The sequence below is a fragment of the Narcine bancroftii genome, chromosome 3 (assembly GCF_036971445.1).
Source record: "Narcine bancroftii isolate sNarBan1 chromosome 3, sNarBan1.hap1, whole genome shotgun sequence".
Classification (NCBI taxonomy): Eukaryota; Metazoa; Chordata; class Chondrichthyes; order Torpediniformes; family Narcinidae; genus Narcine; species Narcine bancroftii.
Window position 1 is genome coordinate 348,147,256 of NC_091471.1, and position 25,847 is coordinate 348,173,102.

The window sequence follows — 25,847 nt, forward strand, 5'->3', positions numbered from 1 at the left end:
TGCCCGATGGAGATGTGGGGGGGCTGGTAGTCATGGTGGGGAGCTGGCTGATGGAGGACCTCAGTTTTCTTCAGGCTGACTTCCAGGCTAAACATTTTGGCAGTTTCCGCAAAACAGGACGTCAAGCGCTGAAGAGCTGGCTCTGAATGGGCAACTAAACCGGCCTCTCCATTCCCTGCATATTTGTGTATCTATATAGAAGCTTTTTACATCCTACTATCATACCTGCACCCAGCTCAACCTCAGCTGCCCATTTCAGGCACCCGTCACACTCTCTCTCACCAATCATTTGCCCTGCACACATCTCCCTTAAATGTACCCACTTCCACTCACCTCAAATGCATGTCCTTTAGTGGGAGGAGAATAGAGGGCTATTGTCTAGGTGCAAGCTATTGGGATCAGACAGAATAATAGCTTGGCACAGACTAGATGGGCTGAAGGGCCTGTTTCAGAGCTGTAGTATTCTATGATTCTAGCATGATTTTTTTTTACCTTGGGGAAAAGATTCCAACTGTTATTTTATAAATTAGCCCACAATCCCACCCCACCTCCTCACACATCAATGCCTCACTCCCCATCCATTGCACCTCATACCCGAGACCATACCTCAATTCCCCACACACTGTACCTTCACACCCACCTCTGCACCATAACACCCTAAAGCCTTCCAATCTCACCCCTGAACTCAGCCTGATGCCCTACTTACACACTCACCTCCCACCCCCTACACCTCATATAGGCTCATATTTTCTCCACTCCCTTGGCATTTGAATGTGGATTTTGTGCCTTACCCGGCATGAAGGAAAAGTGACAGCCAAAGCCTGTAGATCTGGTCTGGAACATCTGGGTTCAGGAATGGCAACAGCCCACATACTTCCTCCAGGCAGTGTACCTACAATAGCAATAGTGATCAATCTGTAGGAGCTCATTGAACCAGCTTTGCAGAGACTCTGGATTTGTGTCTATATTTTGGTGATCTGGGCATTAGTGGCAGGAGCAGCATTTAATACTCATTCCCAATTGCTCTTGAGAAGGTAGTGGTGAGACATATTCTTCAGCTGCTGCAGTCCTTCTGGTGCCAGGGAAGGACAAAGATTTGAAAACCAGTTTTAAATGTACCTAATTGACTCGTTATGTGTAAGGTTTCATAACTCCAAAGGAATTGGGCCAATGACAATTTTTCTCAAGCAAAATATTTCAGTAACAAATTGATCTGGAGCAGTGGTTCTCAATCTTACCTTCCCACTCACATACCACCTTAATCAATCCCTTACCAATCACAGAGCACTTATGGCATAGGGAATACTCAAGGTGGAAAGTGAGTTTTTAAAAAAGGTTGCCCACCCCACACTTTATACAATATAAATACATTAAAATTATTACTTGCTTCAGATGAACAGATACTTGTAAATAAAAATATGTCATAGTAAACTTTAAATTAAATCAAAAGGAGACAATAAATGCATTTTTTTAGATCATAAATGTTCACAGTAATCCTTGTTGGGGGAGAATCTGAGGATCTAGAATTACCAGCATTTGGCTAAGCAAGGGTTCAAAATTAGCCTGGTTGAAAGATTCAAAGGGTGGTGGTGGAGGGTTAGATTTTACATTGGAGGCCTGTGACCAGGGATTAGTGCTGGATTAGGGTGCACTGTAATCAGCGTCTATTATTAACGGTTTGGATGAGAATGTGGTTTATGTGGTTCATAAGGACCATCGCCTTCCCAAGATCGTGTTATATGGCGAGCTCTCCACTGGCCACCGTGACAGAGGTGCACCAAAGAAAAGGTACAAGGACTGCCTAAAGAAATCTCTTGGTGCCTGCCACATTGACCACCGCCAGTGGGCTGATATCGCCTCAAACCGTGCATCTTGGCGCCTCACAGTTTGGCGGGCAGCAACCTCCTTTGAAGAAGACCGCAGAGCCCACCTCACTGACAAAAGGCAAAGGAGGAAAAACCCAACACCCAACCCCAACCAACCAATTTTCCCCTGCAGCCGCTGCAACCGTGTCTGCCTGTCCCGCATCGGACTTGTCAGCCACAAACGAGCATGCAGCTGACGTGGACTTTTACCCCCTCCATAAATCTTCATCCGCGAAGCCAAGCCAAAGAAAAAAAAAGAAGTTTGTGGCCTATTTCTGTGCTGTAATGTTCCTTGTGTATGCTTCCTCTTAACTAACTGTTCCACCTCTCAACTATGTTTTAACCTCTCCAGAACCTCATGCAAATAGTCCCGAAACTGTCCATTTCCCTCTCTGTTCCCAATTTACTCTCCCTAGTTCCTACCTAATTCCATGTAATTAGCCCTTCTCTAATTAAACACATTGCCATTTTACCTGCTCCTATTGCTGTGCCAAAGGTCTGGGAGATGTGGTCACTGTCTCCGAAATGTTCGGTGATCCATCACCTTGCCCAGGACCTGATCCAATATGGTCTCTCCCTTGATCAGCCTATCCATGGGGTGTTTCTGGAATCCTTCATGAATACATCTGACATATTCTGCTCCACCTATCCTTCTTGCCCTGAGGAGGTGCCAGTAAATATTAGGGAAGCTGAAGTTACCCATGACAGCAATTCCATGATTTTGGAGAAAAATAAGAACTCTGAAGATGCTGGAAAATGGGAACAACACGCAGAGTGCTGGAGAAACTCAGCAGGTCAGTGAGCATCCATGGAAAGCAGTGGAGAGTCAACAAATGGGAGCTGAAACTCTTCATCAAGGACAGAGTTTTTTTTTTAGGAAGTTACTAAGGTGGATGAGGGGAAGGCTGTGGATGTTGTCTATATGGACTTTAGTAAGGCCTTTGACAAGGTTCCACATAAAAGGTTAGTTAGGAAGGTTCAAGCATTAGATATTAATGATGAAGCAGAGAAATGGATTCAACAGTGGTTGGATGGGAGATGCCAGAGAGTAGTGGTGGAAAATTGTTTGTCAAATTGGAGGCCAGTGACTAGCAGAGGGCCACAACAAAATTGTTGTTTGTCATATATATTAATGATCTAGATGATAGGGTGGTAAATTGGATTATTAAATATGCAGATATGAAGATTGGTGGTGTGTGGACAGTGAAGAAGGTTATCAGAGTTTGCAGTGGGATATAGGACAGTTAGAAGAGTGGGCTGAAAGATGGCAGATGGAGTTTAATACTGATAAATGTGAGCTGCTACATTTTAGCAGGACTAATCAGCAAAGGTCATACACATTAAATGGTAGACAATTGAGGAGAGTGCAGTAGAACAAAGGGATTTAGGAATTCTGGTACATAATTCTCTAAAGATTGTGACACATGTATATAGGGTGGCGAAGAAAGCATTTGGTATGTTGGCCTTTATAAATCAGAATATTGAATACAGGAGTTGGGGTGTCATGTTGAAGTTGTATTGGGCATTAGTGAGGCCAAGTTCGGAATATTGTGTGCAGTTTTTGTCCCCAAATTATAGGAAGGATATAAACAGAATAGAGAGAGTGCAGAGGAGATTTACAAGAATGTTGCCTGGGTTTCAGGGTTTGAGTTACAGAGAAAGGTTGAGCAGGCTGGGACTTTATTCCCTGGAGCATAGAAGATTGAGGAATGATTTGATAGAGGTATTTAAAATTATGAGGGGGACAGATAGAGTCAATGTGGACAGGCTTTTTCCATTGAGAGTGGGGGAGATTCAAACAAGAGGACATGGATGAGACTAGGGGAAATATGATGGGGAATTTCTTAATTCAGAGGGTGGTGGGAGTGTGGAATGAGCTTCGGCCAAAGTGGTAGATGTGGGTTCAATTTTAATATTTAAGGAAAAGTTGGATAGGTATATGGACAAGAGAGGTGTGGAGGCTTATGAGCCGGGGTGGTTCAATGGGACTACGTGGGAGAAGATGTTCAGAATGGACAAGAAGAGCTGAACTGGCCTGTTTCTGTGCTGTAATTTTTATGTGGTTTATATGATGTGTACATGCTATATACTATATATAAATAAAAATGTCAGGTAGGGGGAGAAGTGCAGGTTGTAATGATGGCACCATAGATAGGTGACATGGTGATACCCATCTTCATTAGCTGTTGCATAAAATATAGAAACAGGCAGCCAATGGAACATCTTTATAAGCCATTGGGTAGCCCAGTCAAGTTGCCATTCCAGAGACTGATGAAATTGTACAGCGCAGAAACAAGGCCTTCATCCCAGCAAGACCACACATTAAGCCAATTTACCTGCATTAAGGTCACATTGGAAGGAGGTGATTATCCCAGAGGAAGGGTCAGCATCATGAGGGGGGGGGGGTAATTTGTGAGGGCCCCGCAAATGAATGATTGTACCCCCCAACCTGAACACAAACAGCAGGAACATCACATGAAACTGCCACACGAAAGGCAGGTTGTGCTCCCCCACCCCCTACAGATACCCTAATGACCCCACTTAGATTTGTTCTGACACCGACTCTGCCCAGAAGCACTAAGATGACAGATGGAATAGTTCAGTTATGAGGAGAAACTGGATAAGGAACTTTTTCCACTCAGGAGGCACTCGGTCATTGTTCCGGAAATTTCTGGAAAACCACTTGGATCGCTGAGGCACAGAGGCTGTAGACCAAGTGCAGGTAAAAGAGATTAGCATGAAAGGTCTATATGAATGTGGCAGGGCCTGCAACTGTGTAGTCCACATCTAACTATCATTCAAGTCAAAATTGAATTTGTTCAATCTAAAGTTAAAGCTTAAAAATAAAGAAAACTATGAAGTTATTGAAATGATTGGGGAATGAATCCAGGAACTGTTTAATTATTTAATAATTATTATTTAATAATTCCTGATTAAATAAAAATACTAAAAAAGTAAAGCCACATAACCAGAGTGAATGAGATCCAAAGAGAAATTATGCAAAATTGCCAGATCAAGTAGCAAATGTAGAATTTAGCAAAAATGTCCAGTTTGATTGAGAGAGGAAAAATCGAGCATAAGTGTAGATGTACAAGGAATATAAATGTGAGCTGGAGCACCCATATACACTATGGGTATATGTTAAACAAAGATAAGTGATGACAAATGTGGTTCCCCTACTGACAAAAATGGGATAATTTATAATCAAGAAAGAACTTTGGTCCTTTCTACATGCAAGAAGACACAAATAACTTCCCAGAAATGCTCGGGAGCCAATAATCAATTGAATAAAGAGAAATCTAGAACACAAATTTCAGTTAAAAATAAAAATTGCTGGTGACATTAATGGCAGTGAAAGCCAGCAAGTGCCCTGGGCATGAATATCTGCTTCAAAGTCATGAAATGAATAGATATACAAATGATAGCTATGGTGTCAGTCATAGAACATAGAAATCTGAAGTACAGTACAGGCCCTTCGGCCCACAGAGTTGTGCCAACATAATAACTGACTTACCAATTCACCCTCCTTCATATCAGTTCCATGTACCTATCTAATAATCTCTTAGAAGATCTGTGCCTCCACCACAGTTGCCTGTAGTCCATTCCATGCACCCACTGCTCTCTGTGGGAAGAACTTAACTCTTACATCCCCCCTGCACTTTCTCCCAAGCACCTTAAAGCTGTGCCCCCCTTGGTTAGCCATTTCAGCCCCAGGAACAAGCCTTTGACCATCTACACAATCAATGCCACTCATCATCTTGTACACCTCATCCTCTGTCACTCCAAGGAGGAAAGACTACTTGCTCATAAGACATGATCTTCAATCCAGGCAACCTCTGCACCCTCTCTACAGCATCCACATCCTTCCTGTAATGAGGTGACCAGAGCTGAACACAATATTCCAAGTGGGGCTTAGCCAAGGGTTTATATAGCTGTAACATTACCTCATGGCTCTTGAAGTCATTTCCATGGTTAATGGATGCCAACACACCACACAGCTTCTTAGCAATACCATCAATCTGTGCAGCAGCTTTTATGTTTTATGGACAAGGACCCCAAGATCACTCAGTTTTACCCACACCATTAAATTTGTATTCTGCCTTCAGATTTGACTAACTAATTTAAAAAAAATGTATTTACAACATAATAGAAGCTGATTCCAACCATTAAAATGTGAGCTACACAATTAACCTACAACCATGTATATTTTGGAGGCTGGGAGAAACTGGAGCACCCAGGGAAAAATCATACAAGTCACAGGGAGAATGTACAAACTCCTTACAGATAGTGCCTGATTCAACCCGGGTCTCTGGTGCTGTAATAGTTTTGATAACTGCTACACTAACCATGCCACCCAATAAACCACCTCACTCTTTCCTAGGTTAAACTCCATCTGCCACTTCTCAGCCCTGGTCTGCATCTTATCACTGTCCCTCTGTAATCTCTGAAAGCCTTTCAGACTATCCAGAACTATCCACAAAATCACAGAGGATGGGGTCCCAGAACTGATCCCTGTAGAACACCACTAGTCACTGACCTCCATGCAGACTACAAACCATCTACAACCACCCTCTTGCCTTCTTTGGGCAAGCCAATTCTGAATTCACAAAGCAAAGCCACCTTGAATTCCATATCTCCTTTCTTCCTGAATGATCCTTGCATGGGGAACCTTATTAAATGTCATACTGAAATCTATATACACTGCATCCACTGCTCTACCTTCATCAATGTGCTTTGTTACATCCTCAAAGAATTCAATAAAAGCTGGTGAGACACAAATATCCCCTGATGAAGCTGACTATCCCTAATCAGATTATGCCTCTTTAAATGCTTGTAAATCCTATCTCTCAGGATCTTCTCCCATAGCTTACCCACTATTGAAGTAAGTCTCACTATAATTTCCTGGGTTATCTCCACTCTCATTCTTGAACAAGGGAACAACATTTTCAACCCTCCAATCCTCCAGTACATCTCCTGTCCCCAGTGAAGATGCAAAGATCATTGCCAGTGGCTCAGCAATTCCTCCCTTGCTTCCCACAGTAGCCTTGGGTAAATCTCATCTAGTCCTGACAACTTATCTAACTTCATGCTTTTCAAAAGCTCCAACATATCCTCTTTCTTAATGTCAATGCTCTCTAGCATATCATTCTGCCTTTCCCCACTGTCTCCCTGCATATTGGCATTCACTCTTTCACCAACTGCTCATCTGACCTAACACTGGTTCTGTCCTAGAGAGACACCAAAGAAACACAGTCTTCACTGACCATCAACCACCCATTTACCCTGTTCCTACATTAATCCTATTTTATTCTCCCTACTTTGTCAACAACTTCCCTTGGATTCTACTTCTCACCAACACCCTCAGAGCAATTTATCAAGGCTAGTTAACCCACTGACCTACACATGTTTGGGACTTGGGAGGAAACTGGAGCATTCGGTGGCAGGGAGAATATGCATACTCCACACTGATAGCACTGAACTCGAGACTCAAGAGTGTAAGACAGTGGCTCTACCCTCAGCTTCCATTGGATATCATCTTCCAAATTGTAGAAGAATTCCTGCTGATTGTTAGATGACAAATTAATCCCAGTTCAAAAAAGGAGGGAGAGAGAAAACAGTAACTACATTCGGCATCATTGGTTAGGAATTTTAAAAAATCCGATGTGTTAAAGGTGAATGTACATTTAAGAAAGAAAAATTGTGTTTGACAAACCTGCTGGAGTTTTCTTTGAGGATGCAACTATTAGAATTTAGGGCAGGATAGTAGTCGTGCAGGTAGTCCTCCCATCTCAGTCACCCAAATTTAACCAAATTTTAACAATACTGTTGTCCATGTGGAGGATTTCTCTGGCTGGGAGTGGTTGGGCAAATCCAGAAACTGGATAATGGTAAGACATTTAGGTCTGAGTGTGAAGGTGTGGAACTCTCTCCCAGAGGACTGAATATATTTTTGAAAACATTTCTGAACACAAAAGGGATCAGCGATGCAGGAAGAGATGGAACAATGAAGCCGGGGGAGCAAGCACAATGTTGGATGGTGGAGAAAGTGAAGGACTGAATGCATAATAGGCTTCCTCCTGCTTTCACCTTCTATGTTTGCTGCACATGTTCAACTCCTGGGTTCTTTATCGCACCTCACTAATTGCATTGCACTAACCAGAAAAGGACTCATTCACTGTCACTTTGTTTTCTGTTGTCCAGTCTCAATCCACATGCACTATATGAATGGCATAAGCTTGCATCATTGCAGTAACCCAAAAAGTGATTATGATGTTGCTAATGGTGGGGAACAGGAAACCAAGAAAACATGAAAGCATGAAGACATGAGTCTGCAGATTGAAGTGAAAACACAATGCTGGAGAAACTCAGGAGGTCAAACAGTGTACTTTATACGCCTCCCTATATTTTGTTCATACCTTGATGAAGGATACGTAACATTGGTTATGTACCTTTAACTTTGCTCTATAAAGCACACTGTTTGACCTCCTGATTTTCTCCAGATTGTGTTTTTACTGCCTCAGGAAATATGATACATCATTTAGAATTTTTACTCATTCAAAAGTAGTGAACCCGTGGAGTTCTCTACCACAGAATGCATGTCATCATTAAATTTTAAATTTAAATTTAGACATACTGCAAGATCACAGACCCTTCTGGCCCACGACCCAGTGCAGCCCAAATACCCAATTAACCTACAACCCCTGTACATATTGAAGAGTGAGAGGAAACTGGAGCACCCAGAGGAAACCCACACAGACACAGGAGGAATGTACAAACTCTTTACAGACAGCATTGGTTTTGATCCCGGCTCATTGGTGCTGTAATAACAATGTGTAACTTATTATTCTATTCAAGGAGGAGATACCATGAGTGGGTATCATGGTGGATATTCCACTCTGCTCATATATAATGATGGTACTGGATTGGTGGGTTGAATGAACTCCTCCTAGTTTCAATATTACCTGCGAACACAAGGTAGCTTCCTCATGAAAATATCCATTCTTAAACTGGCAGTACTCTCTGGTAGTAATCTCGCACCTGTAGCAGAGAGGAGGACAAAAGTAAATGCATGAGAGTAGACGTAGACACATGTCCACTGTGCATTCAAGAATGGTGTGATTGATCTTTTATTTTAGTGTACCTTTCCTGTACCATCCCCGATTCCCAAACACACTACACACATCTTAGACTTGAATAGCTGCTTCGTGGCCCTCTTGAGCAGAAATTACTCTTCATCAGATGGAGTTCAATCCTGAAAATGCAAGGTGGTGCATTTCGGGAGTACAAGTGAACCTTGGACATACATAGTAAGAGTAATAAGATATAGAGAGGCCTTGAAACTGATGGTAAAAGTTGATAATGTGGTTAAGAAAACATATGGGACACAGGGGTGCTGCCAGAGCTCATCAGACCGCCACTCTGGCTCCTCACGGGGCTGTTCTAGCACCTCATGGGGCTGCTACAGGCCCACTCTGGCACCTCATTGCTTCAGGTGGCAGGGCACCCCCCCCCCCCCACCCCAAACCCACTGAGCACTATTTTAGACATACAAGGTACCCTTTGTCCTACCATTCACTCTCAATTAGACAACATGGCGGCCACCAAGGCCAGGTCTCACGAGACCTCCTTGTCACTGTTTTTGGTAAGCTCTGGCTCCTAAAGAATTAGCACTGCACCCTGATCATTGGAGCATTAAACAGGAGAGCAGGGAGGTTACGCTCCAAATTTATTAAACTTTGATCAGGCCTGTATAGTTCTGGTTACCACACTAAGAGAAAGATGAAAGGTTGCAGAGGAGATTCTCCAATACGTTGCCTGAGATAAAAGGTTTTAATTATGAGGAGAGGCTGGTGAGGCTGTAAAATCTCAAAAACTGTAGATGCTGGAATCTTGAGCAAATTCTCGGATGCTGTAGGGACCCAAATCCTTGATAGAAGGTTCTGGACCAAAAAGTTGCCTGATGATTTCTACCCAGGGATACCACCCGATCTGCCTCCAGTCACCTACTGCTTGCTGGAAGTTGGAGCTGTTTATGAAGGAGGAGATGAAAAGGGGCCATAATTAAGACATACAAAATTAGCAGTACCCAAAAGTGCTGTAAAACTCAGCAGTTCATCCAGTATCCTTGGAAATCAGTTGCTTCTTGCTTCCTATGGTCCCTGTGTGACCTGCTGAGTTTTTCTGCATTTCTGAGCGTCTGCAGATTTTCTTGTTTACCTGCATGCACAATATGGGGTAGAGATAAGAAAGACTACAGGAAACTTTCACTTGTATCAGAAATAGATAAAATTAGACATAGGGTAAGGAGGAAGAGAGTTGAATAGAATAGAAATATAAATAGAACATTACACAAAGTACAGGCCCTTCAGCCGACCTATATAATCCTACTCCATGATCAATCTAACCTTTCCCTCCATCACAGTCCAAAACCCCTTACTTTTCTTGCATCTATGTGCCTATCCAATAATCTTTTAAATGTCCCTATTGCACAAACCTCCACCACCACCCCTGGCAATGCATTCCAGGCATCCACTAATCTGTGTAAAAATCTGGAAACCTGATGTCTGCCCTAAACTTTTCTCCACCCCCCCCCCCCCCATCTTATACATTTAGAACATAGAACATAATTGCACCGTACAGATCTAGAAATTTGAGAGGTGCCTTCAGCACTGAGAATGTATGAGTACCTGGAACACAGCTGTAAAGAGAATAGTCAACGTTGTCGGCTGGAACCCTTCATAAGAATGTGAGGAGCATGACCGCTTCTTCAAGGTGTGTTCAGGTAACATTCTACCTCCCTGATGCAGAGAAATGTCTGAATCTCAGATGGCAGCTCTCGATTTCCAGAAACATCCATTAGAGAGGGTACTGAGGCAGCCATGATCACATTAAATATGGTGCAGGATCGAAGAGTGGATGGCCTACTCCTGCATTGTATGATTACATCACCTTAGATCCTATTGAGTTCTGTTTGTTTTCATACTATAGCCATCGACCTATCAACTGGCTGTCAAGCACAGCTTAATTTAATTTAATTATCTATTTAAATAGTAAGCTAAACCCTTGCCTTATGCAAGACCCTTACTCACTAAAGACCATGCTCTGGGAAAAATATACTCTGGGAAAAATATACTCTGGGAAAAATATACTCTGGGAAAAATATACTCTGGGAAAAATATACTCTGGGAAAAATATACTCTGGGAAAAATATACTCTGGGAAAAATCATTGTCAACAACCTTGCCCATAAATGCATTGTGGAGAAGAGAACCCACCTTCCTTTTGTGTCAATACAGCATGGTCTCCCTTTGATGGCACAGTCCATGTGCTTCAGTCCAGTGTGGTTCTTCTGTGACTGGTAGGTGCAAATCTGTACAAAGGGCATGCATTTAGCTCTGGTCCAATCTCACTGATACTTGATCAGTTAAATCCTGGTCATAGAACCATAAACCACTGGAAAGGACCCTTGGCTAATTACACCCCATCCTGTCAACATCAAATACTTAGCCAGACTAATCCCATACACCAGCACTGGCTAAAGAATTTGCCTAAGTACTTCTTAAATGTTATGGGAGTCTCAGAATCCACCTCCCATGTAGGGAGAGAAGGATTAGATTGATGTGGAGTAAATTTACATAAGTCAGCACAACAGAGAACCTTCAAGCAGTGTGTTCCAGATTCCAGATCCCTTCTAGGTGACAAAAGTTCTTCCTCAGATCTCTTATTACTCCTCACCTTAACCCTGTTCTCTCTGGTCTTAGACACGTATGCTGCGTAGAAAAGTTTTCCACAATCTACCCTATCTTGGTTCAGATTTAGAAGCATGATAAATCTAGAAAAGGAGCAGAGGAGATTCACCAGTATATTGCCCGGATCAGAGGGTTTGAGTTACACCGAGGGACTGGATATCTGGGTCAGTTTTCCCCAGATTGAAGGAGGCATCCAAATGATGAGAGGCACAGATAGCCAGAGTCTGTTTCCCATGGGACTGGATGTCTGAAACTAGAGAGCATAGTTTAAGGCAAGCGGGAGGAGGTTGAAAGGAAATCCCACAGAGTAGTTGGTATCTGGACTGTGCTGCCAGGGAGATGGTGGAGTCAGGGACAGCAACATTTAAGAGGCATCTGGACAGGTACATGAACGAGGAGACAGTATGAAATATGAATTTAGTGCAGGTGTTTGATGGAGGCTGGCATGTTGGTTGGCACAGATGCAGAAGGGCCTGTTTCTGTGCTATTCTGACTTTGCGCCCCTCATGATTTCTTGGGGTTGCCCCTCAGCCTCTTCCACTCAAAGGAAAACAGACTGAACTCATTCAGTTTCTGCTGAAAGCTGACAGGAAAACTCCCAGGCTCTTTCTGCAAATTGCTCCTGCAATATCTGATATGCAGTCATTTTCCCATCCTTTAGCCAGCAGCCCAGCATCACCCCTTCTCACCTCTTAAGGGCAGTGAGTGGTGGGATTCAAATCCACCCACATCCCACCAAACATTTATTTTGTGTAAAAGGAGTGTCTGTTTCTGAACAAGGTGACCAATTCCTGTTGGCGTCAAAATGCTGAGAAAAATTTCTTCCAGTTAAAAGGTTAGCACTGAGGAGTCCAGGACTCACTCTGTAGCTGACCTCATGCCGAGATGTGAGGGTAAATATTGGAATCAGTCAAACTGTTCAGTGGGCCCTCATCCAGGATGATTTGATTGTGATACAGCTATTTCTAATAGAACCATAAAATGCTACAGCACAGAAAATAGGCCGTTCGGCCTTTCTAGTCTGTGTTGACCATTATTCCGCTAGTCCCAATGTGCCGCTCCCATTCCATAACTTTCCAGACCTCTCCCATCCATGTATCTAACCAAGTTATTCTTAAAACCAGATCGACCCCACATTCACCATGTCAGATGGCAGCTCGTTCCACACTCCCATCACTCTTGAGTGAACTACCCTTAAAGTGTCCCTAAACCTTTCTTCTTTCACCCTAAAGCCATGTCCTCTCATACTTATCTCCATCAATCTAAGTGGAAAAAACCCTACTCACATCCACTCTGTCTATACCTCTCATAATCTTGTGTCTCTATTAAATCTCCTCTCATTCTTCTTCGTTCCAAGGAATAAAGTCCAAACCTGTTTAATTTTTCCCGTTAACTCAACTCCTGAAGACCAGGGAGCTTCTTAGTTAATCTTCTCTGCACTCTTTCAATCTTATTGATATCCTCCCTGAAGTTATGCAACCAGAACTGCACTCAGTATTCTAAATTTGGCCTCACCAATGTTTTAAACAACTTCAGCATCCCAACTCCTATATTCAATACTTTGATTTATAAAGGCTAAGATGCCAAAAGCTTTCTTTATGACCCTGTCCACCTTTAGAGAACATTTGTATTCCAGATCTCTTTGCTCCTCTGCACTCCTCAGTGCCCTACTATTTACTGCATATGTCCTACTTTGATTGGCTCTTCCAAAATGCAACACCTCACACTTGTCTGCATTAAACTCATCTGCCATTTACTAGCCCATTCTCTAGTTGATCCAGATCCCTCTGCAATCCTTGAAAATTTTCATCATTGTCCACTACGCCTCCTATCTTTGTGTCATCCAATTTACCACATTATCATCCAGATCACTGATATAGACAACAAACAATAATGGTCCAAATAAAGATCCCTGAAGCACACCACTAGTCACAGGCCTCCAGTCTGAGAAGCAACAATCCACGACTACTCTGTTTTCTCACACACAGCCAATTTCAAATCCAGTTTACAACCTCTTTATGGATACCTAGTGTCTTAACCTTCTGAACTAACCTTCCATGTGGGACCTTGTCAAAAGCCTTACTATCTACCTTCTTGGTAACGTCCTTGAAAATCTCTACAAGATTTGTTAAGCATGACCTACCACGCACAAAGTCCATGGCTGTCCAAATGCCTACAGTATATATATCCTATCTCTCAGAACTCCTTCCAATAATTTACCTACTATTGATGCCAGGTACAATTACCTGGCCTATAATAACTTGGTTTACTTTTGAAGCCTTTTTTAAACAATGGGACAACATGAGCTTAACTCCAATCCTATGGCACTTCACCCACGGCTAAGGACATTTTGAATATATCTGCCAGGGCCCCTGCAATTTCTATACCAATCTCCCTCAAGGTCCAAGGGACTATCATATCCAGCCTGGGGGATTTATCTACCGTTATTCACTGTAAGGCAGTGAGCACCTCCTCCTCCTTAATCTCCATATGTTCCCTAACCCTTCTCTTTGTTTCCCTTCCTTCCTTCTGCACTATACCAGTTTCCTGAGTAAATACTGATGCAAAAAATCTGTTAAAGATTTCCCCCATTTCGTAAGGCTCCATACATAGTTGACCTCTCTAATCCTCTTGGGGACCAATTTTGTCCCTTACTGTGCACATTTCTAAATAGCATTTAGAATGCATTTTGTTTTATTAAAAGGGATTTATATTGAATGTTGTTCTTAATGTTTTGATGTGATAAAGTAGAGATTCACTGTACTATCACAGAAAGACTTACAGGCCATCGAGTGATGTCATCATCCCAGATATGTGGCATGGTAGAGGCAGGTTCCTCACAGGTCCTGTGGAGCACAGAACAGGACACTGCACTTAAAAATACAGTGTAGACAGTACTAGGAGCACACACAGACACAAAGTGTATACAGGACAGCACATGTAGACACACAGCCTGTACACAGTAAAAACAGAGCATTCAGACACAGTACAGGACAGAACACTTAGTCACACAGCCTGTACACAGGATGACACACTTAGACACATGGACTGCCAAAGGACCAGCGATAAAAACCTTCCATCTTCTATCTTATGTATTCTTTCGAAAATGTTTACATGGTGCCATGATATCACTGCTAATTCTTTAAATACCAATGAATATAGTCAATCTCTTCTCATAACATAACCCCTTCATTTCTGGAATTGACCTAGTGAATCTTTTCTGTACCACCTTCTCAGCCAGTCTATCCTTTCTCACACAAGACCAGAACTGCATGAAGTACTCCAGATATGACCTCAACCTACATGCAGTACTCCAGGTGTGATCTCACCAGGACTCTGTACATTTGCAGGAAAAACCTCCTCGCTCCGAAATTCAATCCCTCCACCAAGGGCCCACCATTCCATTAGCCTTCGAGATTATCTGTTGCATTTGAGCTTCATACACAAGCCCTCTCAAGTCTCTCTGGTCTACTGCTCGTTCAATCTTTCACCATTTAACAACCAAAGGCAAGATGGTTCTTTTCAGTGGCTTATTGTCCTCGATTTTATACAATGTACAGAGCATTAACAAAAGCCCAAGGAAGAGCAAATCCAGGAGTAGGTTATTGTCTGTAGATGTGCCCAAATGAATATGCAATCAAGAGGTTTCATGTGGAAGCAAAGGGAGATATGGGGGTGGGGGGGTGGTGTGCAATGTTCAGGGGATAAGACACCATGGGAGTAGCATGATGGAGAGGACCAGGAAGGAGTGGTGCAGGGTTGCTGTAGATGGTAAGGGGTAGTTATCAGTGAAGATGAGAGAGATGTGGGAGAAATATCAAGCAGAGGTTCACAAGCAAAATAAGGAAGATATAAAGTGGTTTTGGCATTGGCAAAATTGTAGCACAGTGAATAACACTGGTCTGCAAACCTAAAACAGAACTGAGTGCATTATGGGGTCTGGACTGTTCCTCCTCAGAAGCAGTTGTTCTGTGAAAAGGGGTGGAGCAAGATTGGACAATATGCTGTAACAAAAGATGAAAGGAGATGTCATCAAGATACAAAATCCAGAACCGAACATGGAACACAACAGAGAGGTCCTACTGCGGACCTCCACCACCTAAAATGACTGAATGAGAAGAAGACGAAATGAACTGACCCAGTGTGTAAAAGTAGATGACACAGTTTTCTTGTTTATTTTCATTGTGTGATGACATTGTTTAATGGGTTTAATGTGTCGTATATGTTGAACGTTGAGTGGGTAGGGAGGGGGGTGGGAAGGGAGGGGGAGAAAAGGGGAGAAAATGACACTGTGTATATTCAAGAGGGAAATGTTTATGTGTATTTTGGTCAATATGGTTCATAGTGTGAAAAATAAAAAATTAATTTAAAAAAAAGATACAAAATCCAGATGGAAATTAACAGGATGGATGCTGAGAGGATTTTTCCTCTCTGCGGATCCGGAATTGTGATCCATCTTGGGACAATGGGTTAAATTTAGAACCAAGATGAAGAGATCTGTATGAAATGATTGTTTGTGAATCTTCAGAACTCTCTACCCCAGAGAGTTTAATCACTGAGGGTACAAAGATCATGCAGGAAGTTGGTCAAGGCACAAACTCAGCAATGGCTGACCAGAGCTTGTATCAACAGCTTTAAAGCCTGGCATTCCTGGGTATCCGGCTTGCACCTTACTTGGATGAAGATGATGCAGAGCTACTGCCCAGAAACAACATTCTGATAGAAGGTCTCAGCAAGTCCAACAGCCTCCATGGACAGAAATGGACAGTGAATGCTCTCAGACAAGTCATACAGCATGGAAGAGGCCCTTCAGCTCATTTGCCTATATTTGGTTCATATCTTTCCTATCAATATATCAGTCAAAATGCCTTTTGAATGTTGAAATTGTACCCACTTCTACACTTTCCTCTGCAGTTCGCTCCACCTATCAACCCCCAACCCCGAATTAAAAATGATGAGGTGCTGGAGGAACTCAGCAGGTCAGGCAGCATCCTTGGGGAGAAATGGTCTGTTATTATTTCATGTTAAGGATCTTTACTTGTCTGAAGTAAAAAGGGGGTGCTATTATGAATATGAATGTAAAAAAATACCAGGGTGGAGCCAAGAAGTGATGGATTATTGAACAGAAGGTGGGAGGGTGGAGAGAAGGAGAGAGGAAGAGAATATTGGGGGGGGAGGGGGATATGTTAGAAAGAAAACTAAGAACAGGAGGGGGTGAAAAAGAGGAGAAAGAATCAGTGGAACCAGAAAAAGGTTGGGGTAACCCAAGGTTAGAATATGTGATGCTGATGCCAATGAGTTCAAGGTAGACCAGGAAGAACATGCTGTGTTTGGCTTTGCCCTGTAAATGGACAAGGCCCAGGACATACATGATCACGTGGGAATGGTGCAAGGAATTGAAAAGGCTGGCTTTGACCCACAGTCAGAGCCTAGCTGTTTGGTGAAACCATCACCAACCTGAGGTCACCAGGTTCAAGTGTCTGCAGCTGGCCCTCAGGTCCTTCCCTTCAATTTCTCGCCTTAAACCCATGTCCTCTGGTTCTACAATAATCTCCCCTGGAAGCAAATGGTGAGCATTCACTTTGTCCATGTTCCTCATTATTTTATTCAGGTCAGACCTCTTCTGCCTCTGCTGTCAGGAATAAACACATGGCCTATCCAACCTCTCCCTCTCACTCCATTCCCACACCCTCCTGTGCCTCCCTTCCTGAGGCTCAGCAACCTGAATGGTACACTGTCCAGGTCTGCCCTCACCAATATGATAAGAGTCATGGAACTCTACAACACTGAAACAGGCTCTTCTGCCCAGCATCATTCTGACCAAGACATCCCCTTTGCCCGCATTGCCCCATATCTCTCTAAACATTTTTGTTATCCATGTACCTATTTAAATGTCTTTTGAACATAACAATTAAGAATAGTTTTGGATAAACTCTTTCCAGAAGCATTAACAAATGAGAAATAAAATATTCAATAAATAATATTTCTCGAAAGAGGATTTGTCAAATGTTGCTAGTGTGCTGTCGAATAGTAAAATCTGAGGGCTATTGAGAATGTGTGAGAATAACATGATTCCTGAAACAATCAAATGGGTGACTGATTGTGGGCACGAACTCTAGCAGGGTTATTTGCCATGCCCTTTTTCCATTGGTACAGATATCCTTTGATTTACACACTTTTCAAGTTTTATGCCTAATGAGCTTGTATCCAGGTGCAGGACCATTTTTAACCAGGAATATAATTATCACTGTGACATGAAACAATTGGAAGATCGTTTTATCCTGAGATTAAAGTTCATAATACTTACTCAGGCCTGTGTGCGGGAGGGTGGGGTTTGCGGGCGATCGGGTTGGACAACGACAGTGCGAGGGGCATCGGCTCTCGCTGCAGGGTGGCATCTTGGCGGATCAGCGGCCCCGTCACCGTGAGTCGTGGGTCAGCCTGCGGCAGGGAGGGGGAGTGGGCAACGGTCCTAGCGAGGTCAGGCCCCCCCTGAGTTTCTGCCGGACCCCCCTTGACCTGCTGAGTTTCTCCCGGACCCCCCTTGACCTGCTGAGTTTCTCCCGGACCTCCCTTGACCTGCTGAGTTTCTCCCGGACCCCCTTTTCTTTCTGTGCCGGTGTCCCAGGACCTTTCCAGGGCAGTCTCCGCGCTCAGGACCGCGCTGGGATCCCGGTCAGCGGTGGAGGAGCAGGTGAGCACGGCTAATCCCGATCCAGCCCACGCCACTCCCGAGATTGGCAGGGGGTTCCACCCTACCTGCCCGACCAGCCTCGCTCTCCACGTGTACTCCGGGCACCCACCGCTGGTCCGGTGGGAAGGCGCAGGGTGGCCGGCGGCCGGCACACCCATCGCCCGGCGGGGAGCCCCAATCTTCCCTCCGGCGTCCCGACTCCATCTGCAGCTCCAAGAAACACTGTGCCACTGGGGTTCCGGGCGCTGGGAAGCGGCCTTGGCTTCCCCTGACACCGGCCAGGCCGCGCTGCGGTGGGGGGGGTGGGCGGGGGGACACGACAGCGTGTTTATAAAACCACCCACCACTACTTTTCAAGGACCAGGATTTTTCTCTCTCTCTCTCACCCTGGGACACAGCGGTTACTGTGCATGCGCTATGCTGGCGCGGCGGCCAGCGGGCCACCTCTAATACATTTTTGATATGATCTTGCGGGCCAAATATAATTATATCGCGGGCCAAATTTGGCCCGCGGGCCAGAGATTGACATGTGTGCTCTACACCTCTGACTCACCAAGGGTCTGGTTTCACCCAGACTGCTTAAATTTGAAGCCTCATCTTCTTCCTGACCAGAACCTCAGCATCCTTTATCAACCAGGGTTCCTTCAACTTTCCACCCTTGTCCTATTCCCTAACTGGAGGACGCTATTCCTGAATGCTTCACCTCCCTCTTTCCATCTGTCCCCTTGCCTGCAAGCATTCTGCCTAATTGATCTTGCCCCCCAATTCAGGACTTTCAATTGCGGACTAAATCTATTTTTCTCCATAACTATTTTAAAACTAATTGAGTTGTAGTCACTGGTCCTAAGTACTTCCCACTAACACTGTCTTGTTCTTTAGGAGGAGGTCTGGTGTATTTGGAGGGTCCCTCTCTTCGATCATTCCTTTTGTGTCTAAGTTCTATTGACATAGTTTAACTGGATGATCCCCAAGAATATCTTCTCCAGCCACTGTTATGTCTTCCCCCATCAAACAGACAACCTCCCCCCACCCCCACCTTAGATGTTCCTGTATCATGTCTACAGCATCCTTACCTTGGAACATTGAGCTGCCAGACTTACCCATCTCTCAGCCATGTTTCTGCCATAGTCTCCTGAGCCAAACTGCTACCCGAGTTTGTCTGCCTCACCTGTTCAGCCACTTGTATTAAAATAAATTCCATTTAAATCTCTCTTGTTTCTTCTCTCTTTGTCAAGCTCCTGTTTGTTCTCTCTACTAAACTTGCTTTCTTCAGCCCCAACTTCTCATCTACCTTATCTCATCTCTGGACCACACCTCCCCCCAACCCCACCAATTTTATTTACACTGAACACGTCAAGCTAACTTTCCTGTCAGGATATAGTTCTGCTGCATCCTATCCCCTCTTATATAGGTAGGTCACCTCTTTCCCAGAGAGATCCCAAATGATCCACAGATCTCTCCCTGCACCAGCTCCTCAGTCACACATTCACCTGGCCTCTCTTTCTGTTCCTACCCTCATGAGCCCTGGGAAATAGGAGCAATCCAGTGATCACTACCCATGAGATCCTGCAATTTAGTCTAACTCCCTAAACTCTCTCTACAGAACCATGTCCTTGTTTCTGCCTATGTAATAGATAAAAACACATAGAAATGCTGGAGAAACTTAGCCGGTCTTGCAACATCCATAAGAGGTAAAGATATATTACCGACATTTCAGGCTTGAGTCCTTTTTCAAGGTACAAGCAAAAAGCAGGTAGACTGGGGAGAGAAAGGGGGAAGAATGGGAGGAGGAGTGAAGTCCAGTCCAACAGACAAAATATATTAATAGGATAAGAGAGGAAATGAGAATTGATTTTGGTTCTATGGAAGGAGACAGAATGAAAAGGGGAGAGAGAGGAGCTAGAGGAAAGGAGACAGGGGGTTGAAGAATGAGAGGGGGGTTTTAACTGAAAATGGAAAAGTCGATGTTAATGCCAAGTGGTTGGAGGGTGCCAAGACGGAAGAGGAGGTGTCATTCCTCCATTTTGCAGGTGATCTCCGTTTGGTAGTGCGTGAGATTAGTGTCATAACTACCCCTCCACCTTGAGAATGGTCTACAGTCGTTGAGAGGTATCCTTGATGCTGACACTTAGGAGGTAACACATTATCCTAGTGCCTTGCTGTCAGCCATAGAACCTCCTGTCTCCCTCCCCTAATGATGAAGACACCTACCATCGCTCTGTCTGACTCCATCCTTCCCTGCTGAACCTTCTTCAAGACTGACACTTAACCAACATTTCGGGCTCGAGTCCTTCATCAAGGTGTGGTGCGCTGTTAGCCAGAATCAGACACACACAAAGTAAAGACTGTACAACAGGCTTTAATCCACAAAGACATCCACAGAGCCAGGCTGGCTGTGGCTGCAGCAATTCTGAATGAGGCCTCGAGAAGCCGGCGCAGGCTTATATCCCGGAGGGGGATTGACACCCGACTGGGTGGGGCTTGATCCATTCAGGCCGATTGATTGACAGCCAATCAGGTGTTGTCCTGTCCCCTTACACTCCTGCAGGTACGGAGGTTGCCCCCTGCAGTAGGCTGGTGGTGTACCACCACACAAGCTATAAACAAAATGTAGACAGTCACCTGTTCGTATGCCTGTCTACTTTTTGCTCGTACCTTGATGAAGGGCTTAAGCCTGAAATGTTGGTTATGTATCTTTATCTTTGCTATATAAAGTGCACTGTTTAACCTGCTGAGTTTCTCCAGCATTGTGTTTTAACCAATCATGGCATCTGCAGACTTTCGTGTTTTATTCGAGACTGATGCTGCCTGACCTTGTGAGTCCCTACAGTCCCTCACTGCTTGGTCGTGATTCCAGTTCTGGTGTTCCTGCTTCAAAAGGTTCACCTGCCTTGGATCCTGGTGGCAGACTGCACCTGATCGTCGCTTTTGATGCGTGGACCCCAAATTCGGAGCGTGGCTGTTTGGCCATTTTATAAACGTGGCAAGCAGTTCCTACATTTGAAAACAGGAAGGGTTTGTCAGTAAAGGTTGGATAGATTTTGACATAATATGGAAATTAAGGCATATGGAGAAAAGGCAGGTAGGTGGAATTGAGCCCTTCGTCAGATCAGCCATAATCACATTGAACGGTTGAGGATGCTCGACGGGCCAGATGACCTACTCTTGCTCTTATTTCTTATGTTCTTAATCAAAAGAAATTTAATTTAGACATACAGCATGGTAACAGGCCCTTCCAACCTGTGGTGCTACACCATCAGCCTATTGCAGGGGGCAACACCTGTACCTGCAGGACTGTAAGGGGACAGGACAACACCTGGCCAGCTGTCATTCAGTCAACCTGGAGGGATCAAGCCCCACCTGGTCGGGTGTCAATCACCCTCCAGGATATAAGCCTGCGCCGGCCTCCAAAGCTCACTCTGCAGTTACAGCCAGCCTGGCTCTGTGGAAGTCTTTGTGGATTAAAGCCTTTACCTTGTGTGTGTCTGATTCTGGCTAACAGCGCACCACCATTAAATACACAAAATTTTCCCACGGCTGCAATGGAAAAACTCCTGAGCGCAGGGAGCCTCGAAGTCGACCCATGCCACCCGGAAGCCCAGACACGCTTCGAGATCTGGCAGCACGCGGTTAAGGCAATCATTGAGACACACGAAGGCGGCATCCTGGACTCAGAACAGAAGAGGTTGGTCCTACTCTGGTCAAAGCTGGGTCCCCATGCCTTCCAGGCAACCAAAGGATACTCTCGAGAACTTGAGCAAGCCCCCCATGAATACGGTCTGTGGAAGGTACCTCCTCAACACCTGAGCCCAGCAACCCGGGGAGACGGCTGAGTCTTACCTTGGACACCTGCAAGAGTTGGCCCGACCGTGTCTGGCTAAACCCGGGTTAGATGCAGAGGAGATCGAGAGGCTAATCTGGGATGCCTTCGTCCGAGGGCTACGATCGAGGGCCATCCAGCAGAAGCTGCTGGAAGACAATATCTATGCCCTAACCAAGATAGAGGAAGTGGTCCAAGCCCTGCACATTGAAACCTTCAATTCCAGGTTCCCCCAGGCTCCCTCATGGCCCTCTCACACTGCAGCTTCAGCTCCAGACCAAACTAGGGAGGAAAACATTGCTGTGGCAGGCACCAGGAACCCCTGTAAGTACTGTAGGTCCTGGTGTGGGTCAGACCGACGATCACACCAAATCTGCCCGGCTAGGAACCAGTATTGTTCCCGATATGGAAAGAAAAGCCACTTCGCTAAAGTGTGCCTCTCAAAACTAGCCAGGAGCTCAGCGGCCCTCTATGACCTCCCCACCTCACCCGCGGACCCCTCCGTGTGCATGTGCCGAGCAGCGCCATTGTCCCCGCTACGACTTCCGCCTTCCCCAACCTCGACGGTGCAACATCCAGCCCTGCCAGCGACTGTCGCAGTGTGTGCCCCAAGCAACTGGACCATTCCCCGCCCTCGCCAGTACCACTTGCCGAGAACTACAGCAACGTCACTTCCAACTCACAGCGTGATGTCATTTCTGGCTGACATAATGACTTCACTACAGTCGGCCGCAATTACGTCACTTCCCCTGGCACAACGAACACGGCTGGGGAAGGAGGTCAGCCACACAGCGGGCCCCCACGTGCTGCCGCCATCTTGGGCCAGGCAGCCCCCTTTAAAAGATGGGGGTGAATGTGGTGGTACACCACCGGCCTACTGCAGGGATCAACACCTGTACCTGCAGGAGTGTAAGGGGACAGGACAACACCTGGCCTGCTGTCAATCAGTCGGCCTGAAGGGATCAAGCCCCACCCTGTCGGGTGTCAATCACCCTCCAGGATATAAGCCTGCGCTGGCCTCCCGAAGTTCACTCGGAGTTACTGCAGCTACAGCCAGCCTGGCTCTGTGGAAGTCTTTATGGATTAAAGCCTGTTGTGTAGTCTTTACCTTGTGTGTGTCTGATTCTGGCTAACAGTGCACCACACAGCCCACTGGCCTATGCAGTCCAATAAGCAGACAACTCAAATATGTTTTGAAGGGTGGGAGGAAACTGGAGCACCCAGACAAAACCCACAGTCATGGGGAGAACATGCAAACTCCTTACAGATAGCGCAGGATTTTAACCTCGGTTTGCTGGTGCTGTTACAGCATTGCACGAACCGCTACGCTAACCGTGCTGCTCTGTTTTGTGAATGGTCAGCTGTATACCAGGTTGTGGTTTTGTGAATGGTCAGCTATTTATCTGTTTAGCATGTTTATCAATGTGCCCCAGTCATCTGTTGGATTTTCTCCTCAGTGTTAACCACTTATCTGAAGATGTCAATTTAGAAATGTTTTGATTCAAGTCCAATGGAAAGGAGATCATTTGTCTAGGAAGTGGGAAAATGAAACAGTTCTGCAGCAAGTGGTTCAAAATGGGATTTGGTCAAAAATATCAGAATGGACAGTGGGAAATATGCAAATGACATGAGCTCAGATTTTCCAACATACCGAACAATCCTCCTTCAACGTCTGCACACATCCAGCTTTATCATTCTGAACACAGCATCCCGACTTCCTCTCCTGATCTTTTGCTTCCTCGGCGAGCTTTGTAAGTGATTGGTCTCTCCGTAAACAGGGAGAAAACTTTGCTCCAAGGTGAATGAGAGCATCCTGCAAAAGGTGAGAATGTTGAGCACCTGCTTATCGATAATGTCTGATCATCTGCATCTCAGAGCTGGGACTCACCGAGCGAGGCCCAATCCAAAAGTTCTCTTGCTGGAAGTCTTCCACACTCTCATAAGTCCCTTTATTCCTCAGCACCTGAAAAACATGATTTATTCAAAACTCTTGCCACCATTCAACTTCTTTTCCATCTGTTAATATAATATTTTCAATTTAAGTTTAAAATGTACATTTTCTAGAGGAAATTTGGAGAGATTGGGTAAAGAAAGCTTCACAGAAAGGAAATGAGCCAGTCAGTTTAATATCTAAGATAGGAAACTGTTGGAATCTATTAAACTTTTTTAAAACAGGACGTTTAGAAAAATTAAAGGTAATTTGAAAAAGTCAATACTGTTTTATGAAAGGGAAATACACAAGTTCTGCAGAAACTCAAGTCACACAGCATCTATTCAAGACTCAAAATTATTTTATTGTCATGTAATAAAGCAGAAAATGTAACATTATACAAAATTTCCTTTTGTAAGGCAGACAATTCACCATCAGCACAATTTCCCTGATGCCCTTATAGTCAGAGAAAGAGAAGTAAGAGAGACCCCCCCCCAGAGTCACTGAGTGTCCGTGGATTTTCTTCCTCTGCAGCCACACAAACTCCAGTGCAAACCATTGGCAACCTGAGCTCCAGACCTATACTTCTGACACAATACCTGGTACCCCCTTCAAACAGCCTGCAGCCTAGTGCATGTCCCTTGAACGCAGTCACCAGCAGACCACAGCTTGCGTGGGTTCCTCGCCTCGAATTCCCAACAGCCCACCGCCTGTGTGTTCTTCAGCATCAGAACCCCTCACTGGTCCATCGCCCTGATCACCATCCTGTAGGTCATCTCCTCTACTTCACTTTCTCAGATGGGGGTTCTCCCCGTTTTCTGCCAGTCCTCTACTTCCCTGGAGTCTCCAACCCCTCATGGCTGCTGGTGAACCCAGGCACCGCCATCTTGGGCCCAGACCCTGCGGTCGCATGATTTTAAAATAAACCTCCGTCGGCCCCTTTAACAGGTTGTTTAAACCTTGTACAGAGCCAACAGCATTTGGACTGGGCATTTGGACCATACAAAAGGGCCCTGTGTCTCCGACCCTGCTCTCCGCTGGTCCACACCAGTGGAAGCACTGCCATTACAACAGCTTCAGCAGCGCGAAACTATTTTTTGGCTTCTACAGGAAGTAATGGGTGAGAGGGAAACTGGGTTTGACAATTTTTTTTTCACACTATGAACCATATTAATCAAAATACACATCTCCCTCCTGAATATACATAATGTCATTTTCCCCCCTCCTTTCCTTCCCACCCCCCTCCAAACCCATTAAACGTTCAACATATACAATACAATAAACCCATTAAACAATGAAAATAAACAAGAAAATTGTGTCATCTACTTTTACACACTGGGTCAGCTCATTTCGTCTTCTTTTCCTTCTATCATTTTAGGGGGTGGAGGTCCGCAGTAGGCCCTCTCTGTTGTGTTCCATGTAGAGTTCCCAGATTTGTTCAAATAATGTGACTTTATTTTTTAAATTATGTTATTTTTTCCAATGGAATACATTTATTCATTTCCATATACCATTGCTGTAGTCTCAGGCTCTCTTCTGATTTCCAAGTTGACATTATACATTTTTTTGCTACCACTAAGGCTATCATAATAAATCTTTTTTTGCGCTTCATCCGGTTTGAGGCCTAATTCTTTACTTCTTATATTACTTAGAAGAAAGATCTCTGGATTTTTTGATATGTTGCTTTTTGTGATTTTATTTAATATCCGATTTATTTTAGCTGTTTGAAGACAGAAAAGTGAAGAAAGTATTTGACACAAAGACATTTGGGGTACAGGTTCAAATTTCCC

The 25,847-nt window shown here is 44.6% G+C and overlaps 1 protein-coding gene across 1 annotated transcript in view; it reads right to left on the bottom strand.

Moving 5' to 3' along the window:
• The window catches only part of LOC138759366 (inactive rhomboid protein 2-like), a 60,841-nt gene that overhangs the window by 10,983 nt on the left and 24,011 nt on the right, over positions 1-25,847 (bottom strand). The window contains exons 9-15 of the mRNA XM_069929619.1: positions 24,016-24,090; positions 23,779-23,940; positions 21,198-21,301; positions 14,396-14,459; positions 11,140-11,234; positions 8,828-8,903; positions 792-892 (exon numbers count right to left, since the gene is read on the bottom strand). Of these exons, the coding sequence (XP_069785720.1) occupies positions 792-892; positions 8,828-8,903; positions 11,140-11,234; positions 14,396-14,459; positions 21,198-21,301; positions 23,779-23,940; positions 24,016-24,090 (677 nt within the window). The remainder of the gene's footprint in view (positions 1-791; positions 893-8,827; positions 8,904-11,139; positions 11,235-14,395; positions 14,460-21,197; positions 21,302-23,778; positions 23,941-24,015; positions 24,091-25,847) is intronic.